The sequence below is a fragment of the Ruditapes philippinarum genome, unplaced genomic scaffold, assembly GCF_026571515.1.
Source record: "Ruditapes philippinarum isolate M1 unplaced genomic scaffold, ASM2657151v2 ctg2290_1_1_1_1, whole genome shotgun sequence".
In the NCBI taxonomy this organism is placed as follows: Eukaryota; Metazoa; Mollusca; class Bivalvia; order Venerida; family Veneridae; genus Ruditapes; species Ruditapes philippinarum.
The window spans coordinates 40,682-62,860 of record NW_026853983.1 but is presented as its reverse complement, the minus strand read 5'-3'; the positions used below and the strand labels follow the sequence as shown (position 1 = coordinate 62,860).

Below are 22,179 nucleotides of genomic sequence, written 5' to 3'. Positions count from 1 at the left end.
ATATTTGCTTGGTAAGTATTTTGATCTTAAATTTTCATAAGCCGTACATACCATTACAAAATGATATTCTGTTTCTACTGAAACTTTACATAAATTACATATACGCTCAGATCTCTCTTCTTGTCTATATCTACCTCTTTCAATATTTAAATCATGTGATGAAGTACGTAATTTTGCAAGTGCATTTCTAAATTTACGAATTAAAACAACAGATAAATATGTCTCATGGATAAATTCAGATTTATACAAACGATATGAATCTAACTTTTTACTTTGATTTATTTTTTCTTGCCAGTTCTGCCTATATTGATCTCTCATTCTATCTGTAAATATTTTTAGGAACAATTTCTTATTATCAACTCCCTGGTTATTCCAAACATATCCAAAACCATTTGTATAAAGTAGTTGTTTAATGTTAGTAGCCCAATTTTTCATTCCATTCCTATCATATATAAGTAACATATTATAACATTGTTTGACATATCGATCATTTGGTAAACTTAATATCTTTAACCAATATACTAAAACTCTTGATGCAGTAGTTATGTACAATGGATAACGGCCACAATCTCCTAAAACTGATGCATTTGCAGTTGATTGTTTAACACACATGTATCTTTTACATGCATAATTATGTACGGTTTCTATACTTTTATGTTCAATCGACCCCCATAATTCAGATCCATAGCATAATATTGGAACTATTTTAGTATCAAATATATTAAAATATACATGTTTTTTAAGCTGACCATATTTGTAAAGATTTGATAAAATAGAAATAAGAACTCTTTTTCCTTTAATGGCTTGTTCATCAGCCATTTTAAATATTGACATCTGTCTTGACATTGTTACACCAACATATGAAAATTTAGAAACAGTTTCCAATAGTTTACCATCATAATACCATTTCTCTTTATTAGAAAGTCTACCTCCCTTTTTAAATACTAATATCTTGGTTTTTTCAATATTCACCTCTAAGCCACTTTCATCACAAAAAAGTTTAAGTTTATTAAGCAATCTTTGTAAACCTACAACTGTTTCGTTTATAAGGGCTAAATCATCTGCAAAAAGTAGAGACAGAATTTCTGTATTTTCCGGAAATAACTGAACTCCTTTTATTTCACTATTTTTCAAATTTATGATGAGTTCATTTATATAGATAATGAAAAGTGTTGGAGAAATCAAACAGCCTTGCTTAAGTCCATTGTCACAATAAAAATAGTTTGTCATACCTTCTGAAGTTCTAACACAAGATTTAACTGAATGATAAATAGATTTTATTGCCCTATATAATTTTCCTTCAATTCCATTTTTACACAGAACTTTCCAAAGCTTATCTCTATTAACCATATCAAAGGCTTTCTTAAAATCAATCATGCCTACATACAATTTACCACGATTTTTTTGTAACTGTTTACTTACAATAGATTGCAAAATAAAAGCATTGTCAACAGTAGAATACCCTTCCCTAAAACCTGCCTGTTCCTCATTGATAATTCCATAGACATTTACAAAAAAGTTAAGTCTTCTAGAGAGTATTCCAGTGTATATTTTTCCCAAAATGTTTGATAAAGATATTCCTCTATAATTATTTGGATTATTTCTATCACCTTTCTTATAAATTGTAACAATTACGGACTTTGTCCATGATTCTGGAAAAATACCTTTATTATAAATTTTGTTAAAATAGTTATACACAAGAGCTGTCCGTAAGACAGCGCGCTCGACTTTTTTATTGCTTGCCAATAAAAAAAGTTTTTGCAGTAAAAGGCAATACAAGAATCTCTGTATTTTTAAAGTGAACAATGGCCATGAGCATTAAGATATTTAGTGAAGAATTATTTTACTGAATTGTGTGATACCCTTGAACACTGCAGCAAAGTTTGAAATGTTTAAGTCAAAAGAGGGCTGGTAAGAAAGAAAAAAAAACTTTTTTAGTGCTTGCCTATAATACAAAACATTGACAGTTAAGGGCCATAATTCAAATAAAATCTTTGACAGAATTACCTTCTCCTGGACATGTTTGGGAATCATGATTGTAAACAAGTATTCCAACTTTCAAATTAATATCTCAAACAGTTCAGTCAAAAAGTGGACTGGTACTAAAAACTTAACCAAGATTCTAAGTCGATAAAAGGCCTTAATTTTTAAAACAAATCCTTGACAGAGTTACCTTCTCTTGCGTACAGATGGGGGTAATGATGTGAAATAGCATTAAAAGTTTCAAAGCAATATCTCAAAGGGTTAAGGCAATAAGTGGATTTTACCCATATTCAATGTATTTTCTAAGTCAAAAAGGGGCATAATTCTGTCAAAAACCTTGACAGAGTTATGTCCTCTTGTCTGTTGATGAAGGTAGTGATGGTAAACAAGTATGGTCAGTTTCAAAGCAATACCTCCAATGGTTTTGAAATAAAGTGAGGTGGTACAAAAAACTTAACCAAGCTCAATACACTTTCTAAGTCAAAAAAGGGCCATAATTCTGTCAAAAACCTTGACAGAGTTATGTACTCTTGTCTGTAGATGGAGGTTATGATGGTGAACAAGTATGGTAAGTTTCAAAGCCATACTTGTAATACTTCTGAAATAAAGTGGGGTGGTACGAAAAACTTAACCAAGGTGTGACGCCGACGCCGACGCCGGGGCGAGTAGGATAGCTCCCCTTTTCATAGAAAAGTCGAGCTAAAAATAGGTAATAATTTGTCAATTGAGAAAATAAAAAATTCAGGAATAGTACCATCTTCCCCACTACTAGACCCTTTTTTCAATGATTTAACAGTTTTCAAGATTTCTTCATATGAGATTTCTTCATTAAATATATCTTCCTTAATTTCATCAAGACTTTCAGAATCTAAACCTTCAACTACATGTACTTCTGTTATATCAATACATTCAATATCATTATTATTTGACTTAAACAATTCCTCAAAATGTTGTACCCAATTATCATTAGAAATAGAATTTGTAATTTGTTGTTTTTTCCCTGCCATTTTCTTAAATTTTTTCCAAAATGATTTAGAGTCTTTAACATTTTCCGTAAGTTCATCTAATTGTTTATTATAAAAATTTGTTTTACTTTTCTCACACTGATTTTTGAAAAAATTTCTAGTCTGTTTATATACACTTAAATTACTGTCATTTGGATTTCTTCTATACTCCCGTAAGCGCTTATTTTTCTCAAATTTTGCGGTTTTACAGCTTTGATCAAACCACTCTAGTTGATAATTACTGGATATTTTATTTACTTGTTTGCAACATTCACCACATTTTAGAAGAATCTCAACAATTTCAGAGTTTATTTGATTTTCGTCTACATTAGTACATCTACATTCTCTAATTAAATTTTCAACAACATTGTCATTGAGTAATAACTCAATATTTTCCAAAAATTGTATTTTACGTTGTTCTGAAAATTTATATCTAACAATTTGTTCATTACTCAGTCTTACCATCGTATCATTTCTACATAGATTTTTTATTTTTATAGAAAATACAATAGGCATATGACTTGATTCACTCCTTGTACCTATCTCAAATGCACTAATATCATCTATAGTGTCATGGCTCACAACTAAATAATCAATAACACTATTACCATTTTGCCCTATATAAGTAAAAGCCCCCTGGTTACAATCATTAAACAATCTTCCATTTGCAATAATAAAATTGTAACATTTACAAAAATTTAAAAAATCTTTGCCAAATTTATTTACACCTGTATCATTACTAACCCTCTTTTGTATATATTCATCATCTAATATATCCCTATATTCATCATAAACAGGAGCATTATCTATGCAACCAAGATTATCAATTTCCCTCCCAATACGACTGTTTAAATCTCCTACAACAAATACATCTACATTATATTTTTCTTGTATTTCTAATAATTTATGTTCAAGAAGGTCAATACCTTCAAGTTCTTGTCTATCATAGTAGGGTGAACCATCCGGAGGTAAATAAACAATACAAATAACTTTATCTTTTATGCTATCAATAAACAAATTTTTGTCAATGACAATAAATGTACAAAAATCACAATTTGTTACAACTTGTTTTATAAACATATTCAAAGATTTCTTAATAAAAATACTTATTCCTATCATTGGACGACCATTTTTTGAATGTTTTACACCTTGTATAAAGTATTCATTATATTCATACAATTCATTTGATAATAATTGGTTACTTTCTAACAACCATGTTTCTACAAAACCTATAATATAAAAAGATTTAATAAAATCAATCAAATCTTTATCAAATATCTTATTGTTCAATCCTTCAATATTCCAGCAAACACACTTAAGTTCTGAAAGTTGTAATGTGCTTTGGCCACACCCCTATAAAACACCATTATCATTGCCAGCAGCATTTTTGTTTACACCTTTGATTCCTGCAAATGAATTATCACATTTATCGTTTATAACCATGTATAAATCTGAATTTTCCTCATCAGCTCCAACTTGTGATTCCCAATCCATATGCTTTCTTTGCATGTTTGCTCCATATTCTTCACTGTTATTACTTTTCTCAAACTTTTCACTATTAACGCTTTCCTTTCGTTGATTATTGTTTTCATTTCCCATTTTCCGAGCAGGTCTAATCATAAATCGCCCTTTATAGTAATATCCGATTTTACCTTCTTCTTTACAAGTCTTCATCCTTTCACGTTGTTTTCTTGTAAGGTCATCACTTATCCTTATATTTATTTCTCTGAGCTCGGTTCTACCCTTATATATTTTACCTTTGTCGTCATCAAATCTCAAATCAATTATTACCATCCTATCTTTATTATCATGTTTATTTCCTACTCTGAATGCATATTTGATGTCATCTACATGCCACTTTTCTTTAGGATTTGCTATTTTAAACACTTCTTCAACCACTTTTGTTTTCAACTCTCTCTCGGTTTCTTGAACATTTTCCTTTAATCCAAATATTCGCATTCTGTGTTTCAATGACTCTTTTTCAAACATTTCGGCATCCATTTCTAATTTATCTATTTTATCATTTTTAATTTCAAGTTCCGTACTAAGGTGATCTACATCCAACGTAAGTCTTTCATATTCATCTGTTAAATGCTGCATATTATCATTCAGCCTTTCAACATTCCACAAGATATCCTGTTGTTTCTGTTTAGTATCTATAATTTCTCTTTTATTCTCACTGCAATCTTGTTTTACTTTTCTTACCTCACATTTTAAATTTTCAAGTTCTTGCTGAACCTTGTCAATTTTTGCTGTTATTCGGTTTTCAGATGCACTTATCGCACATAAAATTTTTTCTTCTGATGACTCTGTTAAAGGACCTGGATTTAGTTCAATGTCCCCAGAAAGAAACAGTAACTCTTTACATGTAAACACATTCACATGTATTAACTTCAGATGATTTGTTATATGGATTGTGCCACCTACATATGAGTGAAAAGTTATCTCATTCTTTCCGTCTTCATAATCATAATTAGTTGACATCAGATTAGAGTTTGAAATTTTGTCTAACACCTTACAATTTACCAACATTACAATATAAGTCATTGTTAAAACTGCCGTCAGTACAATCATAGATGAAAACACTCTAATATGTATGTCACTTCCAACAGTATTTGGATTATACCTAACTTTGCTTTTTCTGGATTTTCTTTTCATTTTACACATGGAAAAGATCCCTATGCGCATCCTATATAACTGGATATCAATACCCATGACTCAATATTCTGCACTCTTTGATTCCGTGAGATAAAATAAAAACTGTCCGAAATACCTCTTGTGTCCGTCTACTACTCTACTTCGCGAAAACTTGTGATAAACTACTAATATGGATCTATAGTCTATTTTTCTCACCAAAACACCATACCAAATTTTGGCTAGTATGTTTCTGCAGTTTATAACCTGGTAACAATGCCTTTATGTTATATGTATCTGCAACTTTTCTATTTTTTTATAAAGCTTTTAAAGTATATAATATTCAAACAATATCATTTAACTTCATTGAAAATTATTATGACCTTCCCTTATTTATGAAAAAAACAAACAACACAACACTTTCACGCAAACCATTCCCAGTCGCCCCCGGATACTGTACACTATTCATATAATATCATGATCTGAGTATATATACAAATAAAAACAGGCATTAAAATATGTTTTCTTTTTTGTCAGATTAACCGTAAATCTTTTGTTACATCATTTATGGAAAAACAACCTATATTCTTGAGTATTTGGGCACAAAAATTCTGTGAATAATTAACATTTCGGTCAACTTTAATCACTTCATTTGTATACTTGATGAAATCTTTCCTTATTATGTGAATCTTATACATATCTTTAACAAGAGCAATCAGTGATCACATGTGTTGCCTCATGATTGCCAATTTCATGTTGGGACAAGTTTTGTGACAGACGGACAGACAGATGAACAGTTCACAACAAGACTTGGTACTGATCATTCCTGTAAAGTTTGGATAAAATTGCACCAGTAGTTTATGAGGAGTAGTCCGGACAAGCTTTTGTGTATCTGGCAACACACAGAAAAATACACCTTTTTATCAAAGGGCCATAACTCAGCCAAAAATCATTCAACCCGAAAACCCGTGCAATATGGGCAAGGACTTCAGCTACAGATCAATCCTGTAAAGATTCATTGAAATTACATATTGAAATTACATAGTAGTATAATAAGTAGTCCGGACAAACTTTAAAAATAAAAAATATTAAAGGGCCATAACTCTGAAAAAAATCATTGAACCGGAAAATGCTGATAATATGCACAACTAGACTTGGTACTAATCATTTCTGTAAAGTTTGGATGTTTGGATGAAACTGCATCAGTAGTTTATGAGGAGTAGTCTGGACAAGTTTTGTGATGGACGGACAGACGGATGGACGGTTCAATTACTATATGCCAGGGGGCATAAAAAGGCATTAAAATACTTTTTTTATTTTTTAATCAGAATTAACTGTAAATCACATGTTACATTATTTATGGAGAGGCAATCTATATTCTTGTGTCTTTGGATGAAACCTTTTCCTTATAATGGGCACCTTATACATATCTATTAAAAATCAGCACTAGGCAGACATCTATTGGAATGCTGCTTTTTAAAAGAAAGGTATAACACGTGTATGATAACCACAGACTTACCATGCTTCTTCTGGATTCAATATTTCTGGCTCTGTGAACAACTCTAGACACTGTTCTAACGTCACATGACTCTCTGTAAATACATAGATTTACACTTGCATTATCAATATAGTTTTTTTTACATAATTCCTGATATAAACTACATAACACTCGAAACAAATAAGTGGTCCTTTCGGACAAGTAATTTTGCTCTGTAATTTTAATTAGTCCATGTAGACATAAATTAATGTACTTTAATTACAGTCTTTTTATGTATGCTTGTTTTACAGGTTTACAGCACAAACATATTGATGTACATGTATGATTACTTCCATAGAGTTGACAAATCATTCATTTTTTTCTATTCCTCTTACTTTTTAAACTGGTTTAAATTCACACCTGTGAAGGTACTATGGCCTCTTTCCAGCTTCGCTGGTGGAGGAAGTGTCCCTGTGTTCATTAATTCAGGTATGAGTGGGCTACTAAGAACACCACTGATGTTCTGTATGTGGGCTGGTAAGCTCCCTCACATGAAAGACTTTATTAGTCCCTGACAGGATTCGAACCCTCAGCAGTGATTAGCAAGTGGTTTGAAGTCAACACGCTTATCCACTTGACCATTGATGCCCTTTCCTGGCATGTAAGTAGAACCACAAGTCATGCCTTCTATAAGTTAACTGTAAGCCTGTTCAGATTATGATTGCAAAACCAAGGACCTTTACCACTCAGCCACTGTCTCCATATCAAACAATAGTGTTGATTTAGACTTAAGTTAAACTTTGTGACTAAAAGTTCAGACATACAATAAACATGTATAGTAGTTCTCTCCAAGTTTGCTCATGTTCCACTACTAACCTTTTATTTTCCAAACATGTGCCAAACTTTCCATAAAAAGTTAGAAGACTTGTAAATGATGTTATACCAAATGATTAAACAGTTTGAAAAAAACGTGAGCTGTTTCTAAGCTTTTATCTTGCAAACATAAACCTGTAGACTCAATTGTATTACTACATGCTATCCAATCATATTTTGTCACCTATGTGCAATAACTGGTTAACACCTACTAAATTAAGGACTTAAACTGTTGCTTCACTAAGGTGACAATTTATAGATGGTGACTTACCTTCTAATGAAGCTGACATCATACTACTGTCATTCTCAAAGTCCTGAAATATGAAATAATTGAGCCGCGTCACGACAAAGCCAACAAAATGCGTTTGCGACCAGCATGGATCCAGACCAGACTGTGCCTCCGCGCAGTCTGATCAGGATCCATGCTGTTCGCTTTCAGTTTCTCTACTTGTAATAGGGTATGTAAGCGAACAGCATGGATCCTGATCAGACTGTGCAGATGTGCTGGTCGCAAACGCATAACGTTGGTTTTTTCGTGGCACAGGTCATTATTAATTATGTCCTCTTTAGTGTCAAAAGATGACCAATGTTAAAAAATTCAACTAAAAATTGAATAAAACAACCAGAAATAATTATTGGGAGAACAAGATTTCAACAAAGTGTCATTGAAACCTTGACTTTTGACCGAATTACCTTAACACAAATGCATCTATATGTGTCAACCACAAGGGCAATGTGCCAACAAATATTCACAAAACTATGTTGCATCATTTTCAAATTATTAATTGGACAAGGATTTTCCACTAAGCAAAACTGTAACTTTGACCTAATGACCTCATACTCAATGTGGATCAATATCCCTATCAGGTTTGACAAACGTAGACTTATCCGATCTCAAGTTATTAAAGCTGCATGCCTCCAGATGACCCAAAATATTTCAAGAAAATCAAACTTGGAAAAACCATACTAAAAGTTTGAGAAAAGTAAACAACTTAAAGATTCAAGTGATAATTTATATCTTATGTGCAATTAATGACTGTGTTTTGTAGTATTTATCACCATATTTCTACTGCGTTACTAACGCAGTAGGGGTGATTTATGCATATTTTGACCTCTTTTTGGTAATTTACGTGGATTTTAAGTGCCAATTGTGATGTGTCAAGTACTTTCTTTGTTCATTTCACAATATTTTACCTTTAAATACATTTTCAAAATTTTCATGAAAATTAGGATAATTCTGAAGGCATGCTGCTTTAATGAGATAAGATTTTTCACAAAGTTACAATGTGACACAATGAGCAATCCTCCCTTATAAGTACAAAGGTAGCATACTTATAAGTTATCTATATTACCACATTGGCTAACAGATGGACAAGCGCATACCATTAAATGACCAAAGTCATCTCAATGAGTATAACAATGCTAATTCTATGTCAGAAAAGAATTTTACTAGACATCTTTAGTGTCTCTTATATTAATTAAAAGTAACCAATATTCTCAAAGTAAAGAAAGACTTAAACATCTTTGAGAAGTCACATGTGTAAAAAGCTGACGTAAAAAAGTAAATACAAATACAGTCAAACACAAACAACAAGCTTAAATATCTCAACTTTCATTACACAGCAATACAGTCATCTAGAAATCAACACTTTAAAAATATTTTCCTTAAAGATATACTATGCTCATCCTTGAGTAAAATATTTTTATCACAGAAATTAATTGAAACCTATGAAATTCTTATTGAATATGTCTAAACTGAAAAAAAAATTTAATTAACTATGTATGGGAAGCTGCATTCCCTATGACAAGACAAATAAAGTTAGCCCTTTCTTAAAAGAAACTTTTTAAAACTGGCAATTTTTTAATGACACTATATATTCATATTGTGACCACCTATGATGTTATATTGTAAATATCAAAGGTTAGATAAGGAGTGCCTTGTTAGCTGTAATAATATTAACTTACCATCTCCTTTGACTGAACCAGTACATATCCAGGTAATTTGTCATTATTTTTCCAATCTACTGACAAGAAGAACTTATTTGTCAAATTGAGAGGGACTTCCCCTAAAAATATTTGAGGCAAAATTGAATTTTTAAATCATATTTATATATATGTTTATAAACTCATACTTTTGTCTCTTACTGCCACAGAATGCAATTTAATCTGAAGGCACAATTTTAAATTAACAAGTAAAACTAAGAAGAAATAGTCTTTTTTGGGGGTCAAAACTTTAAACTGCAAAATAAAATTTGTTTTTTTTTTTATTGGATTTTACTTCACACCGACACAGTATAAGTCATTTGGAGACCTTCCAGCTTTACTGATGGAGGAAGACCTCAGGTGCCCTTCTATGCATTATGTCAGGCATGAACGGGCACCTGAGTAGAACCACCGACCTTCCGTAAGCTAGCTGGAAAGCTTTCTCACATGAAAGAATCCAAAGTCCCTGTCGGGATTCTAACCCACAGCAGTGAGGGGTAAGTGGTTTGAAGTCAACAACCTTAACCACTCGGCCATGGATGCCAAAAAATAAAATTTGTAAAATAAAAACATTTTAACATGATTTGAGTCATAAACTTGCATGTAATTTATCCAAGCAACAAAACTTTTAAGCAGTCCATGTTATTTTCAACATTTTTTTGTTGTGTTATGTGGTTGCTTATTTCACCACATCAAATGTTGAAAGATAAGAAATTCTTTTTCACTTATTTTCAATATTATTTTATAAATTATAGAATCAAAGGATATGACATATAATAATCATAAAATGGAAGTGGGGGAGTAGTGTTGCTGCTGTCAATGGACTCACCTTTGTCATCAAGCCTTTCCCCATCAGTCCCTGTAAGACCAACACCATCTGAGTTGACTGGTTTTATATAAAACATTGGAGTAGATCTCTCAGTGTCTCCTGTCTGGATCCCCAAAACTGGCTTAATAGGCGAGGTAAACTCTTTTTCCTGACCCTTATCACTCCCTGAAGCTGTTGCACATCTACTCCCTTCAGAACCATTGGTCCCTCCCTGGGTGTGTACATCTACCATTGAGCTAAACCCAGAATCACTCTTTTGTGTTACATTTACACTATCCTTTTCTGCCTTTCCTATGACTGGTTTATTAATTTCCATAACACCAGTCTGGCAGTTTTGATTGGTATCAGACACCACACTTAAACCGGTCTGACCGGAAAGTGCTGAGTCACTGCCAATGGTAAATGACTGAACATTTTCAATGGACAGTCTATCACAGTCTGGAGACAAGTCTGTATCTTCGAGATTTTGTTCCTGCTCGGCTGTTATAGTGCACGAGCTACTGAAAGACGATTGGCTATCAAGACTATTTTGACTACCACTTGATTGACTGCTGTTACTGAGATTGGAAGAGGACAAGCGGCTACTGAGTTTTGGAGTTGTATCTTGCTTCACTGGAGGTTGGAAGACGTCAACTGAGTATCTGTGTTATAGAAAAAAGTACTTAGTGTCAATCAAGAATTTAACAAAATTACAATAAATAAAAGTTTACTTAAATATTTCAAAAGCAAAGAATAATCAAGTGTTCCATTTAGTATTTAAACCTTGGAAAAAATCTTATCTTATTCTGAGATTCATTACAAAACTTTGAAACTAAAGGCACTAATGACATACCTCTATTGAGGTAAACAATGACCTATGGTATCAATGTCAATACAATAGGAAAAAATTAGATAAATATATACAAACTTTTACCCCTGATAGAAAAAATAGTAGAGTACAAAAGTTTTCCTCTTTATCATTTAAAGACTAAACAAATACATTTTCTAACATAATTACATGTACCTTTCATTGCAAAATGTTTATGACAGACTTACCTTGCTTTCAATGTAGAACTGTCCATTAAAAAGAAGGGTTTAAAAATTTCAAAAATTAAGAAGACAACAGTATTTATCTGGTGCCAGACTGCATTGAAATCCCCATCTGATCTGGTTCATACAAATTTTTTTTTGTAATGTAGTAAGTTATAGCTATTATTATTGATTAGAGTTTTAAAGGTCATACCTGGAATAAGCTTCCATGAGTTGGCACACCTTAGAGAATGTGGCACGAGATTCGGGTACACTCAGAATAAATGGAGTACCAACAGGTTCAGGTGTTGTCTTACACTGACCTTTATGGTACATCCAGTGGTTCTTTTGACATGTCCTGTAAATAAAAATAAAATTGTTTATTTGCCTTAATATTGGTAACCATGACTGACCAGTTATGGCTTATCAGCTTTAAGCCTGTGACTATACCTGAATTTTTCCCCCTCTTTTAAACAAATTTCTTGTTCTAAAATCCTCATTTTGTTCCCCTTTTTAAACACATTTCTTGTGCTAAAATCCTCATTTTAAAAGGTCAAATATCAAAATTTCAACACAGTTTTGGTCATTTTTGCTGTTACCAAAGGATAAGGTTTTCAGGATATTTTTATAACTGTAATTAAACAAAAATGAAAAGAAAAATTATTATCATTATTCTGTGATATCTTATCATGTTTTAATGTACTTTTGGATATGTTTATGTTTATTGTTGAATCCTGATGGATGCTCTACCTTAAATAGATAAACAAATATAATAGTAGCAACAACGAATACTGTCAAATATGTCTTCCTTTATAATTAGTTGTAACTGGCAGCCCTGTAAATATGAGCATGCCCTGAATTTCTAAAACAAGAATATTTGTATGACTGATGCATGCTTCCCTATTTTACCTTGATAAATGGTAGACTTACCGTGGCCGAATAGGAAAATGTCACTTTTACATTAAGTGAACTTTAAATGACCAAATTAACAGGGATTTTTTTGGCTTAATTTATTGCCGATATTCAGTCATATTCCCAATTGAAAATAGTATATTATTTTCCCAATCAACAGGAAAAAATTCCCAATTGAAAAGTTACAAAATAAAGATATTGATTAACAAATTGTAAAATCTTTGAAAATAAGGGCTTCATTCATTAGCTTAACTGTTATGGTGCTTAAATGTTTGAAGATGCCACCTTTGCAAAAATTAATTCATGCATTTTTCCCCAATTTTTCTCCAAACATCTCTGAAATTACCAATTCCATAAGTATGGGTCATGTTCCCAAAATCCTGGAAAAAAAACCATGTAAATACCAATGTGACAGAGTGAACTTTAACATGACCAAATACGAATGTGTCTTACCTTTACACTGAGTGAACTTTATAATGACCCAGTCAACCTGATGCCCTATCTACAAGTGTAGGAGTTGGCAGGATGTATAAAACTTCTATAAGAAATCATTCAATGAATGACAGCACTGTCAGAAACAGTAAGAAAGTGCCATACATAGAAAATAGAAATGAAGGAAGGATGGGCAAACAGGCAAAAAATATGCACCATCAATAAATGATTCATTGGTGCAAGTTGAAAATGTCAGAAAACACTAAATCTATCATTATTTTCACAATCTTTACTGTACTTTCAGGAGTAGAAAAAACCTGAACTTCAGGCAGATGCTGACTTACTGGTCACAGTATCCAACTTTGAAACATTTTGTACATCTTTTCAGCTTCGAGCCTTCCGGACATAATTTCTTGCAGCTGCTACATTTGCTAGGGAACTGATTCGGCATCAGTGTTCTCTATGAAAACATAAAACATCAATGTTTTTATAATATCATTATGTGTTATGCAAAGCTGTGAACAAAATTTTCTGGTTAGGCCGACACCTCGTAAGAAATTCTCAGCTTATATCTATGTGCTTTAGAAAAACAAAAACAAGTATCAACAAGAATTTGTTACCAACGTCCCCGGCCTCGGGGAAGTTTAATATGGACATAAAATTGTGCTATTTCAAAAGATTGAGGTATGGATTTATGTACTTTCAGTCCAAAATTATGTGGCAGATCAATGCTAAATCTGCAAATGCAACAATAAATATTAAAGAAATAAAATTAATGTTAAGCTTTGACCTCTAAGTGTGACCTTGACCTTGGAGGTAGGGGTCTAGGTGTTGTGCATGACATATTGTCTTATTATTGTAACTATTTGTACCAAGTATTTTCAAAATCCCTTGAACTATGAAGAAGCTATAGATGAGACACAAAATATATCCTCAAAGAGACTATGTTAATCTTTGACCTCTTGGAGTGACCTTGGAGGTAGGAAACCATGTTTTGGACCTGACATATCGTCTTATTATTGTGATTATTTGTGCAAAGCATTTTTAAAATTATTGATGTATGAAAAAGTTATGGACTGGACACAAAATATACCCTAATATAGACTATGTAAAACTTTGATCACTACATGTGACCTTGACCTTGGAGGTAGGGACACTGGTGTTACACTAACATATCATCTTATCATTGTGACTATTTGTTCTCAGTTTTTTCAGAATCTCTTGATCTATGAAGAAGTTATGGATGGGACACAAAATATACCATATAACAGACTCTGTTAACTTTTGACCTCTAAGTGTGACCTTGACCTTGGAGATAAGGAGGCAGGCGTTGTACTTGATATATCATCTTATAATTCTGACTACTTGTGTCAAGTTATTTCAAAATCCCTTGCAATATGAAGAAGTTCCAACACAATATATACCCTTTAATAGACAATATTAATTTTTGACCTCGAAATGTGACTTTGACCTTGGAGGTAGGGATGCAGTAGTTACCCATGACACATCAACTTATTAAAGTGACTATTTGTGCGAAGTATTTTCAACAAGTGCAATCAGTGATCACATATGTCGCCTCATGATGGCCAATTTCATGTTGGGACAAGTTATTTGACAGACGGACAGACAGACGTACAGTGCAAAACTAAACTTGGAACCGATCATTCCTGTAAAGTTTGGGTAAAATTGCAACAGTAGTTTATGAGGAGTAGTCCAGACAAGCTTTTGTGTATCTAGCAACACACAGAAATAACACCTTCTTATCAAACGGCCATAACTTGGCAAAAATTATTCAACCAGAAAACCCGAGCAATATGCGCAAGGATTTGAGCTACAGATCAATCCTGAAAAATTTCATTGAAATTACATTAGTGGTATAAGAGAAGTAGTCCAGACAAACTATAACAAGAGCACCGCTAGGCGGAGCATTATATGCCCGAAAGTACTCTTTCTTTTAGTGAGGAAGACATGGGAATTAAATACAGTATTACCTCCTTCAAAAAGCAATCCTCCTTTATAGCTGAAGAAAATTCATGTATATATACAGTTGCTGTTTTCAAAGCACCACCATCAAGTTGTTATCTTGTAAGTAAAATGCTACAACGGATGGACACCAAGACGTATGGGGTATAAAGCTGTTAATCCTATAAAATTTTACAGCTGTAGTTCGATTAATACTTGAGTTATTGAGCGAAAACTGTTTCCAGTTTAAAGGTGATAGTAATCCCTTGATCTTTGACCTTGTGACCCCAAAATCAATAGCGGTCTTCTACCCAATATGAACAATCATCCTATGAAGTTTGAATACTGTGGGCCAAATGGAACTTAGGTTATGCTCCAGAAACCATTTATGCTCCAGAAACCATTTTCAGTATCAAGCTAATAGTGACCTTGACCTTTGACCTTGTGACCCCAAAATCAATAGGGGTCTTCTACCCAATATGGACAAGCATCCTATGAAGTTTGAATACTGTGGGTCAAATGGAACTTAAGTTATGCTTCGGAAACCATTTTACGTATTTAGCTAAAAGTGACCTTGACCTTTAACCTTGTGACCCCAAAATCAATAGGGGTCTTCTACTTAATATTGGCAATCACCCTATGAAGTTTGAATACTGTGGGTCAAATGGAACTTAAGTTATGGTCCGGAAACCATTTTCAGTAATAAGCTAATAGTGACCTTGACCTTTGACCTTGTGACCCCAAAATCAATAGGGGTCTTTTACCCAATATGGGCAATCATCCTATGAAGTTTGAATACTGTGGGTCAAATGGAACTTAAGTTATGCTCCGGAAACCATTTTCAGTATTTAGCTAATAGTGACCTTGACCTTTGACCTTGTGACCCCAAAATCAATAGGGGTCTTCTACCCAATATGGGCAATCATCCTATGAAGTTTGAATACTGTGGGCCAAATGGAACTTAAGTTATGCTCCGGAAACCAAATTGCTAACAGACGGACGGACGGACGGACGGACGTACCAAAATTTGATGTTTATGAGGCAAATGAGCTCATAAACACCACCTGGACCAACGTCCATAAGCAAAATAAGCTCATAAAAACAAAAAAATAGCTCTTAATTTGAATTTTATGAGTTTATGTTCTTTATTTAACTACGGAATGAAGCTCATAATAATCAAATGTTGGCTCGGACAGACGGACGGACGGACAGACGGACGCCAGGGGGTATAACATAATATGCCCGAAATTCTTTCGGGCATATAAAAATGAAAATTATTAAAGGGCCATAACTCTGACAAAAATCATTGAACGGGAAAATGCTGACAATATGCACAACTATACTTGGTACTGATCAATCCTGTAAAGTTTGGATGAAATTGCACCAGTAGTTTATGAGGAGTAGTCCCGACAAGTTTTGTGACAGACGGATGGACAGACGGACGACAGAGAAGTGATCCCTATATGTCGCCACTACTCAGTAGAGGCGACACAAAAAAGCTTTGGACCGAATACAAAATATACCCTATAACAGACTATGTTAATCTTTGACCTCCAAGTGTGACCTTGACCTTAGAGGTAGGTGACCCATTGTTGCGCATGACACATCATATCATTATTGTGAACAATTGTGGCAAATGTTTACAAAATCCCTTCAAAGATAAGAAAGTTATAGACCGGACACGACATATACCCTCCAGTAGAAAATGTTGACCTGTGAAGTAAAAATAATGTGAACTAAGTGAGCCCATGAGTAGGGTAAATTTTGACTTGTATCATTTTTACAGAGGAACTTAAGGTTATGTCACATGCCAAAATATCAAGGTTCTGGGCATTTTTGTTTTCTTCAAGAAAACTTAAATATATTTCAATGAATAAGTCTATATAAACTAAGGTGCCACCAGGGACATAATGCATTAAACTTTTGTATGCCAGGGACATATCATTCGTTCAACTTTTGTAGAGGACCACATTGTGGGATGAAATAAGAACAGAGAGTGTATCTGCTGTGAAATATATCACTTTTCTCGCCAGTGTTAGAATAATAGATTAACAAATTCAAAGAAGACCAACATTTTACCATCTGGAGGCGTGTTGCATTGATATTTAAAATTTTTTTTTTAATAAAACATTTGAAGGCTAGCTGCTTTCAACACTTTATTTTTAATGTGTTAAACTCATTGTTCACAATTTAACACCATATATTTACCTGTACAATGGCAACCTCATACACAGGCTCGCCTGCGACATCTTCTGACAATACCTCACACCTGAAATGTATAGCATGTGACAAATATCGTGAAAATGCGTGTTAGTTTACCACTTAAATTGTGAATCAAACAAAGTCTTAATAGAAATATTATGTTAATCTTACAATTAAAGTGAAACACTTGACATCAATTTAAACAAATTACACACAATGTGAAACAAGTAAATAATGAATTTCCTGGAAGGTGTCAGACTAAACAAATTTGTAAAATGGGACAGTAAAGTGATGAAGGATGTGCATTTATAAAAGACATGTAGGTTTATCAATATAAACACAAATATCCTATGGGTACCTAGAACATACTGAAATGGGTATAGATTATCTGCTCTTAAAACTAGTGAACAATAAATGCCAAATGCATTATGTAATCAGAATAAAATAACCAGTTTATTTATCACTCATTATTAAACATGGAACTTTCAACAAATAACTGATAACCTAAACACATGAGAATTAAGTAAAATCTGTAAAGCATAATGATTCCTAGGTTAAACTCATTAATCACATGTCACATACTAATGAATTGACGGTTTTTCCTTAAACCTAAATGGACTGGTATACATTTAAAAAAAAGTATATTCAACCAGTCTAACACATGCCCTAATATACAATAACCAGTCCGACACATACCCTATTATACAATCATTCGCTTGTACAAGACTAAGGCTTGAGCCCCTCACAAACATCTTGTGAATTCTTCCTTTATATGCTTCAAATACTCGTATCTGAAATATTCAAGTCATTGTGAGTAAAATAATAATTGAGCCGCGTCACAACAAAACTAACATAGCGGGTTTGCGACCAGCATGGATCCAGACTAGCCTGCGTATCTGCACAGTCTGGTCAGGATCCTTGCTGTTCGCTAAAAAACCCTATAGCAAGTAGAGAAACTGATAGCAAACAGCATGGATCCTGATTAGAGTGAACAGCATGGATCCTGATAAGACTGCGCAGATCAAAGGCTGGTCTGGAAACGCATTATGCTGTTTTGTCATGGCGCGGCTCATATAGTTTACAAACCAATATGTATAATTATGCTCTTTATGATTTGTAATTTATTGATTACAGAATACTTGGAATGAAAAGTAATTTGTCAGTATATTAAATGTAAGCTAATGGGGCATGTGTGAAATCATTGTCAAACCTACAGAAAATAGTAATTGTTCTGTTCTGTTAAAATATAATATATGTGTATATAAATAATAAAGACATTCTATGAAACCAGTTTTCAAAAAAAAAATTAGGGTATAAAAACAACATAATTTCACTGTTTTTGAAATTTTTATAAATTATTTCATTAGATATAGCTTTATACACTTTAGAACAAGAATAAAATTCTATATATTACAAGTTCAATTTGCTTTTGATCAACTTCAAATAAAAACCAGTTTTGTAAATATGTTTAGTTTCTGTTTCAGAATGAAGATACTAGTACATAAATGTATTGTCTACTTTTAATAAGCATTGACAGCATCTGTAATATATTTGAACATTATCAAATCATTAGCTTAACCCTGCCCCCCCCCCCCCCCCAAAAAAAAAGTTTCAAATCATGATAAGTATTCATAAGTACTTCTGTTCCCTTAAATCAACAATGACTCAATGGAGCAACAACAATGATTTATAAATAATTCTGAACATAATTATGTGCATAAAAATACAGAAAGTTAACCTTTAGGATATTAAGGTCACCTTCTTTTATATATTTTTGTATATATATAATACTGCAAATATTTCTTATTTAAGATTTGCAAAAATGAGGATAATCTGATCTGACAAAAAGGACAAAACATAAAAAAACTGAAAATTTAAAGAATAAAAATGCAACCAGTGGGGTTTGAACCAAATACCCATGTTAACTCTGTTTCCTCACTGAAAATCATAAATACTCTTCACAGAGGAGGTTCTACATTGGGCACTATAACCATATATAAAATACTTCAAGATGTCAAGACTTTAAGCATTATCAATGATAACAAGTATCTAAAATCAATTCAATAAGACTTACATTGCTTGGAGCAACTCCTGTTTTACGATGTAAAGCATCTTTTAAACCTTCTACCGTAGCTTCTTTTGATAACTTCAACATATACTGTAATTGGAAAGACTTTAGATTGTAAAGTAAGTTACATTTTTATCATGTTAGTGCAGAGTAGAATTTTTGTTACATCATCTTTCATCATACAAATCAACAAAAATCAGTATCACCATTATGACATTTGCATTTCCATCATAAACATGATAATAATAATAATAATAATAATTTTTTTCATCACTATAATCATCATTAACACAACTGTCACTATCATCATTATCAACATGATATGCTTAATTATCATCATCATTTTTCACACCATTATCAATATCATAGTCTTCATCAACACAATAATCATTATCAACACCATAATTAACACAATCATTAACATCATCACAATCATCAATAACATCATCAAAACAATCATCATATTCATCATTAAATTCATCATCATCAAGATTAACATCATCATAATAAGATTCACCATCATCACAATCATTTTTACCACCACAAACATTTCCATCAACATCATCATAATAAATCATCATTATTATTATTATTATCATCATCAGTATCCTCCTCCTCCTCATAATTATCATCATCATTATCATTCTGTAATCACCTTACATCAAAATTATAACCATCATTTTAGTTATATGATAGATATAACAGCTTTACAGAATAGAAAAAAAACACTTTCAAATCCACTATTTCAAACAATAGCAGACATGACATATATAGAGAGCTAAATAGAAGGTAAGCCATTTTTTAAGTATTTATAAAATTATGGCATTTATAAATGCATACATTTAAGTACATTAATGAAGTAAGGAGACAAATTTATAACACTGACACAATATACAAAGTACTAACTAAACTTAAAGTCACAATAAAACCATACCCTAATAGGTTTCCTGTAGGGATCTTTCCACATGAAAGTGACAGGTAGCAAGCGCTGCCTCTTTGGTAATGGCAGTGACAGGTACAGGAATGGATCAAATGTTATTGACACCTGTAATTAAAGTGCAATAAAAGTACTACATGTATTACTTTAAGAGTCTGAAATTTCTACTGATTAACAAAATATATCATGTGATCTTCTATTAAACACCACAATTTTATCAATTCATAAAAGTAAAACTTAATCCAAAGCTTGTACAAAAATTGACATGTCTCACATTTTTTCATGTCTTATCAAGGCTGTGATAAGGTACAACAAAAGTCTTTGTTCAAGCTTGTCCAAAACAGTACAAAAGTAATGTTTCACAAATATACAATTCATTATATTTGGTTATGTTTTTCCCCAACTTATATTTGCGGGACGAAACCTTACCTGCTATTTGTTGCTGGATAGCGTCCTCACTAGAATGTACCCAATTGTATTTTGATTTTCAAACTGGCAATGGTATGTGGCAAGTAAATTAGAGTAAGGGACCATAACCAGTCTGACAAAAAGTATAAATAATCTAAAACAAACAAACAAACATCTCTCACCTTTCCACATGCTGGGCATACCAATTTGGACTTGTACTGACCCTGGAAAAGATCTACAATAAACGAATCATTTCTTTTTTTATGAATATCCCATGCTTCATTAGCAACAACTTCATCTGGTCTCCCACCATCCTCTACTGTCTCTGTATATGGTTTCTTCTTTATACGGTTCAAATCCTGTAATTAATTTAATTAATTAACTTATTTTTTAAATCAATTAATTGACCTACCAATTCATTCATTTATTTATTTAAGTAGAAGCATGACCACATGGTTAATGTGTTGGACTGGTAGTCTAATGAACACTAGACATGTGGGTTCCAACACTGTCTATGGCTGGCAGTTGCTTTCTTCACCAAGAAACTTAATACTCATTGCACTCATGAGTTAGTTCAGGAACAGATTCGATGGTGTGTCTTTAAGTTTTTTCAAGAAAATCAAACTAGAATATATTCCCTATAAATTGAACCCTGTGCTAACAACAAGTATAGAATTTACTACAATGTATTAACAAATAAACAATGTCAAACATGTATCAAGTCCATTTGTACACAAAATTTGGATGTATGTACTACATGTATGTGAAGATTCAAGTCAGAAATTAACGTTTGTGATAGCATTTTCTTGATACATAATTTTTTAAGCTTAAATCAGATTACAATTCATTCTATGCAATCAATTCTTAGAAGATTGACACTTATTAAAGGTTTCAAAACCTAATACAGATGGAACATGTGGTATGAAACACTAATTGTGAGCATAAGATCTAAAAAAAATGTATTTATCAAGTGATGCAGCACATTTCTGCACACAAAATGTGTGACAGAAAACTTTGATCCTTAAAAGAGTTATTTGCCTTTTTTATTTCAATTCTCCCTCAGAACAAAAAACAAGCAGTGAAAACATAAATGCATTCATCCCTAATATGATAATAACCACACAAATAAATACAATGAGCTAACACTTACAAAATGTCAAGGTCTCAAAAGAGATGTAAATACATTGATGAATATTCACCATTGAAATGACTGGCAAAAAAAAGTGCAAGTCATTTACAAAAAGTTGGTGAAATGTTGTGATAAATACTAATACCTTGCTCAAATAAATAAGTCAAACAGTAAGTGAACTTGCTAACTATTCTAAGAAGTTGACATTGAAATTAAACAAGAGGGCAATTTTAGCCCTAAAATCGCTCACCTGAATCAAATTTTGAATATAGAAACTCTCTGTTCACACAATAGAAATATGGCAATAAATACTGCAAAGTCAGACATAACAATTAAAT

At 32.5% G+C, this 22,179-nt stretch overlaps 1 protein-coding gene across 2 annotated transcripts in view; it reads right to left on the bottom strand.

The window, feature by feature from the left end:
• Positions 1–22,179, bottom strand: part of LOC132738616 (ubiquitin carboxyl-terminal hydrolase 19-like) — a 44,412-nt gene that overhangs the window by 5,539 nt on the left and 16,694 nt on the right. For both annotated transcript variants that reach the window (XM_060726170.1, XM_060726171.1), the window contains exons 13-23: positions 20,895–21,071; positions 20,302–20,412; positions 19,374–19,457; positions 17,996–18,090; positions 17,306–17,366; positions 13,480–13,595; positions 12,006–12,149; positions 10,784–11,424; positions 9,937–10,037; positions 8,243–8,285; positions 7,141–7,213 (exon numbers count right to left, since the gene is read on the bottom strand). In XM_060726170.1, the coding sequence (XP_060582153.1) occupies positions 7,141–7,213; positions 8,243–8,285; positions 9,937–10,037; positions 10,784–11,424; positions 12,006–12,149; positions 13,480–13,595; positions 17,306–17,366; positions 17,996–18,090; positions 19,374–19,457; positions 20,302–20,412; positions 20,895–21,071 (1,646 nt within the window). The remainder of the gene's footprint in view (positions 1–7,140; positions 7,214–8,242; positions 8,286–9,936; positions 10,038–10,783; positions 11,425–12,005; positions 12,150–13,479; positions 13,596–17,305; positions 17,367–17,995; positions 18,091–19,373; positions 19,458–20,301; positions 20,413–20,894; positions 21,072–22,179) is intronic.